Source organism: Solanum tuberosum, unplaced genomic scaffold (assembly GCF_000226075.1).
Source record: "Solanum tuberosum cultivar DM 1-3 516 R44 unplaced genomic scaffold, SolTub_3.0 scf00473, whole genome shotgun sequence".
NCBI classification, from domain to species: Eukaryota; Viridiplantae; Streptophyta; class Magnoliopsida; order Solanales; family Solanaceae; genus Solanum; species Solanum tuberosum.
The window spans coordinates 419711-425490 of NW_006239391.1; the positions used below are offsets into that span (position 1 = coordinate 419711).

At 28.2% G+C, this 5780-nt stretch overlaps 1 protein-coding gene across 1 annotated transcript; it reads right to left on the reverse strand.

Annotated features, from left to right (window-relative positions):
- Positions 1-4643: 4643 nt before the first annotated feature.
- LOC102602352 (zinc-finger homeodomain protein 9-like) lies at positions 4644-5412 on the reverse strand. The gene has a single exon (XM_006363931.2). It carries the CDS (start codon positions 5264-5266, stop codon positions 4727-4729), a length of 540 nt encoding a protein of 179 aa, XP_006363993.1. The 5' UTR covers positions 5267-5412; the 3' UTR covers positions 4644-4726.
- Positions 5413-5780: the final 368 nt, after the last annotated feature.

The window sequence follows — 5780 nt, forward strand, 5'->3', positions numbered from 1 at the left end:
TTTTTTTTACAATGGCAGCGATTTTTAATAATAATAATAAAAACAAAATTTAACAAAATCGCTGCTATGGCAGCGATTTTTAATAAAATTTTTTTTTTTTTTTTTTTTAGTCGAAATCACTGCTATTTCGTCATTTTGTCAGAGGAAAATCGCTGCTGACGCAGCGATTTTGCCATTTTGGCTAGAATAAAAAGTGATGTGCCCTTTTAGAATTTTTGACAATTTTTTTTGCCCTTTAGGCTCCAGACTCCCTCATTTTCTATGAATTTGGTATTGTTCTCTTTTATTTGTTTGTATATGTGAAACATATCAATCTTATATCAAGCTTCAACACTTGTCGATCATTAACGAACACTAAACGTTTGCTATATTTATGTGCCAATTGAATCAATTTATCAATGATCTCTTTGAATTTAAAGAGTTGCATAACAAAGTAAGGTTTGTATTGATCCTAAAAGAACTTACAAGTTGATTAAAGATAAAAAGAAAAATAGAAAAGGGAGACTCTAGACTGCTATTATAAAATAGCTAATTAAATATAAAATAATATAACTCATAGCATAATCCTAATGAGATAGTTCTCCGCTATATATATGCATCTTTAGTGTACATGCTCATTTCCTTCAACCAGAGTCCCAAGTGTAATTTGATAGTATATCAATTGGGTCTTCTATTGTGGCTAGATTCGTAATAAGTTGAATAGGTCATTTCTTAGCTGGTTGTACAATAAAACCTCCTCTAAATTAATATAAGTGGAACTATGAAATATTACTTTATTTTATAGAGATATTATTCAATTGATAAATTAATATTTATTAAATTTAAAGAGTGTTTCGAAACCGAAAAATTGTTTAGGGATAAAATCTCAAAAAATTTGAAAGAACTCACTTGTGAAAATGTCATTCAGGAACTTGGGATCATGATTAATGATCTCGATTACCGCATTTAAATGGACGTTAACAACCTATTGCCTTTGGATGGGTGAAAAACTGAAAATGATACATGTTCAGAGGTCCTGAGCTTAAAACAAATTGTAGATATCATTGGAAAAATAATGTTAATGATAAAGTTGAAGATGATATAATACCTTTGGAACCAATTACACGTAAGGAAACACTTGCATCTAGAACTCTTCACAATTTTATGTTGCAATTCGAAAAGACAAAATCGAAACTTTTGGATGCAACAGGAAAAGTTAGAGATGAACTTCAACTATATTTAAATTTTAACAAAAAAACAGAACATAATGGAATCATGTTTACTAAATTTTCTTAGATATATTTGTACTTTTAAAGAATTACTAATTTATAATATTAATGGGACCGTATATTTACATAGAGGTTTTCTGAAAATATATTATCTTATTATCTTATTGAAATGAGTGATTTTTCCATTGGTCCAAATCAGGATCGGATGAAATTATTATCTTAGAGAGATTATTAATTAACCAAGCATTAATTTAGTGAGATTTTACTGTATATGATTCGGCGAGTCTTTTTCATTTTTTAAATGAAAATACACACATTTGTGTGTGGAATGATCATTATCTAATTAAACTATTATAATTCTTCCATTGTTTCTCATCTGTTTCGCGCCATTGTTGTTGTTTGAATTGAATATTGTTATAAAAGATTGATAATATCTTTGGAAGTGTTGACGAAAAAAAAAAAACTTTGGAAAGTTGCATCTCAATTTAGAAAAAGTTTGATGAAGATTAAAGTTGATTTTGATTGTAAGTTTCAAATTTAAATTCAAATAGGAAGATAAATAAGTGTATACAATAATATATACCAACTAAGAAAAATATATTCAACATCGATATACAAAATATATACAAGTCGTATGATACAACAACAATGCAATTGTATGCTAACCGACTGTGAATATGTTTTGAGTGGATATCATGCAACAAAAAGTTGAAATATATGTATCAACCAAATATATATATATATATTATACTAGTGGCCAAATCCGTACTTTGTACTGACAAATATATATTATAAAGTTATTATTTTACATAGTTTTGATTAAATACTTCTATTTTTTTAAATCTAATATATGTTATATGTAAATCATTTCAAGTGTAAAATGAATACTTATAAATAGTATTAACATTGTAAATTTAGAGTAAGGTTGATCAATGATTCATATGTAAGTGAAAATTCCAAAAATGTTGTATGCGAGCCATTCAATTTATTCTCTGAATAAGAAGAGAATAAAATATTATATCCTGTCATTCTTTGAACAACAAGCCAAAGTCGCAAAACATTTCAATAAAATTAGTAACCTAAAGTCAAATTTATTATAAGAAATCTCAAATATATACATATGCACAAATATTATTAATTTAGGCTTTTTTTTCCTTCTTACATACTATTTGTTTTTATTATAATATAATTTTTATTTTTAAAAGACATTAAGCATTTAAATTACATAGAAATTTTATTATTTATAATAATAATGATTAATTTTAGTTAATAAGAGGTAAGCCATTTATAAACAAATGCATTATTTTGGATATTGTTATAAGAATTTTATTTATTAATATGAAGATTTGAGTTATATTATTCAAAATTCTAAATTATTTTTGATACTAAAGTAGATAGTTCTTCTTTATTATTTTTTTAAATAATGTTCAATCTTGTTTCGGTGAAATTAAAATTTCAAAATTTTAAGGCCTAAAACGAATACTTTTAACTATACTTACTCTTGAGCTACCCATGCATAGGCATCAAATATTGTCCTATTTTTACCCATAAAGAAGAAAAGAATCCCTTTACACTCTAGCGCAATGCCATACCCAAGTGGCTGATTTACACCAAGCATTCATTTCTGAGGCTATCATTATAGTTTTATCCCTATTTTTGAAAGATGTGCATAAGTAGTCTTAGTGGGTGTTTGAATTGGCTTAAAAGTTGATCAAATCTACTTTTAAGTTAGTTTTTGACTTATGGAAGTGTTTGACAAATATAAAATATAATTTAAAATAAGTCGGAAACCAAAATTAGGTCTCCCCCTATTTTTTATTTTTTGACTTAAAAGTCGTTTCAGTTTGATTTTTTTTAACTTAAAAGCTACTTTTTTAAGCCGATTCAAACGGGCTCTTAGAAGACTATTTTTCTGAACAACGTTAAAAGACATTGTTCAACTTTATAAATAAAATTCAAAATAACTTACAATTTTTTTAAATTATAACTTTTTTTTAAAAAATAATTTAAGAATAATTGTCCAAAAGGTCCTTAAGTACTAAAATTAAATAAATTATCATCTAAAAATTTTATAAATAAAAGAGAGTAAGTATAAAAAAAACAACTCAAACTTGACGCCAATTATTCGTTTCATCCCCAAACTATTGACAGTCTTAAAAATACTCCTTTACTTAACTAATTGAAGTTAAATACACGGTACATTTCTAAATACTCGTCAAATTTAAGAATGTTTTCAACACTTCTGTCGATTTTTATTAAGAACTTCATGCTCCTACAAGAGTTTTGAGACCACTTGTTATGTCATGTGGCATATCGGGAGTGTATCGGGGGTGTATTTGAGTTTAGTTAGTCAAGTAAAGGGGTATTTTTAAGGTTGTCAATAGATTAAGGATGAAACTAATAATTTGCGCCAAATTTAGAGGTGTTTTTTTATACTTCTCTCTAGATAAAAAAAAAAGAGACTATTTATATAAAAACAATTATCAAAAAAGAAATACCCAAAGAAATTTACTATCCAAATTTGGTCCATTACGAATTTACGATTGTGACTTATCCCAACAAGTGTTTTGTAGTGACAGATATATAAATGTGTGACATGTGAGTCTATCCAACACGCAAAATAAAAACAAAAATTGATATTTCTTCTCCAATAATTACAATCTTTCCGTCTCAAAGGAGGGCTCTATATTTGACTATTTAGGTTAATTTATGGCTTAATATGTACTTCTCTTCGCTGAATATACTCTATTGTTGTGAGATATTTATAGTCTTAAAAAATAATTACTATTAAAAAAATTAATTTTATTTAAAAAACACGATACATAATTTGAATCAGATACAATGCAAGTTTTAGTATACAAATGGACCCAAGTGACAGTTTCTCCATACATAGATTTACGAATTAAAGCCAAAGGATAAGAAGCATCACACATTCTCCCACCCACTGATGTAATAATGTAGATCTAAAACAGCACACATACATGTTTGATTTTTTTTCATTCTAATAGCTTGTGAGATTCAATTTTTGAAATTTACTTTTTTTATTTTTAAGTAATTTAAAAAAAAAATATTAGTAAAGTTTTATGTTTGACTAATTAATTTGAAATGTAAGTTAACTAATATTGGAACAACATTTCTGCTTAGTCAAAATTCATAAGTATTTTTGAAGAAAATCCTTTTTTTTTGGCTTATGCTAATACTACTAAAATTTAAAAGATCAATACTTATTTTTAAAGCTTAACCAAACGCTTCAACTATCTAAAAAAAAGCACTCAGATTAAAAAAAATGCTTCCAAAAAGGTTGGTCAAATAAGATACAATTACACTTCTTACCTGCCTAACATTCATTGAATCTTATTGGGAAAAAAAAAAGTAGTAAAAGAAGGTCTCAAGTGCTGCAATTAATACAAGATGGGATAATATTAGTGGATTTAATTAACCAAAATATAAGAAAGGATTATTAATAGCTCAAACTAAACTATAGTACTCCTTGAGAAGTAAAAATTAAATTAGACCTTTTATTGAGTAAGAGAAGATGCATTATTGCCAGTAATAGTACTGGATACAGAGGAAGAATTATTCTTATGATTATGCATCCATACTTTAAACACCTTTCTACTTACCCCTATCTCTCTGCAAAATCTCTCAGTCTCGTTTTCCTCATCTTTCCTTTGTAGCGTCCACCCCAATTTCTCCGCAAATGCCAGCATTTTCTCCTTCTGATCTCCCGTAAACTTCGTCCTAAACCTCTTCTTCCCGCTCCTCTCCGATACCGCCGGCGACTCTTCAGTAGTCGCCAGACGGTAATCATGAGCCGCGATGATTTCTCTATCATCGCGACTACTGTTGTTGCTGTAACTTCCACCGCAAGTGAACTTGCGGTGGAAGTTACGGTGACAACCGCAGGCAGCGCAGTTTAAACTGGTGCTGCCTCCGGGTGAAGTGTTGCTGTCATCAAGTGTGAATTCTCCACAGCCATCAGTGGCATAACTGCCAAGGCTGGCTGCATGGTTCCTTAAGCACTCTCTGTAAATGTCATTTGATTTGGCTCCTTGCATTTTCTCTTTCTCTCTCTTTTCTGTTTTGCCTCTCTACTAGTCTTACTACATATATGATAAATCATATATGTATATGTACATTGTACTTCGAATAAGAGATTTTAGTTTTATGAGTTCTGAATTTCAAAACAACGACTTCAAGTACAGTTAATAATTGGGTTTGATAATTGAACTCGTAGTTGGGTTTTTACTTTCGACTATGTTATATATACCTCGATATTAAAGGCGTTTAAGTTATGTACATTGTGGATGTACATAATTTGTACTATCTTTGAAAAATCCATTTTAATTAGTATATTCCCCACCAAAAAAAGAGAGAATATTTTTCTTATTGAAATTATATATTATACCAAATGGGGAAATTATTTATGTCATTTATGAACAATACTTAATTGTTTCTACAAAAAGTATATTAACTCTTATTAAATAGGAGTATCACTTCGACTAACATAACATGTAACTATATATTTTTAATTTTTATTTTAAATGTTCAATTTCAATGACAAAGTCAGGA

Bases quoted from the DNA above. Each gene is read 5' to 3' on its own strand.
- LOC102602352 (XM_006363931.2), bottom strand. From the start codon at position 5,266: ATGCAAGGAGCCAAATCAAATGACATTTACAGAGAGTGCTTAAGGAAC.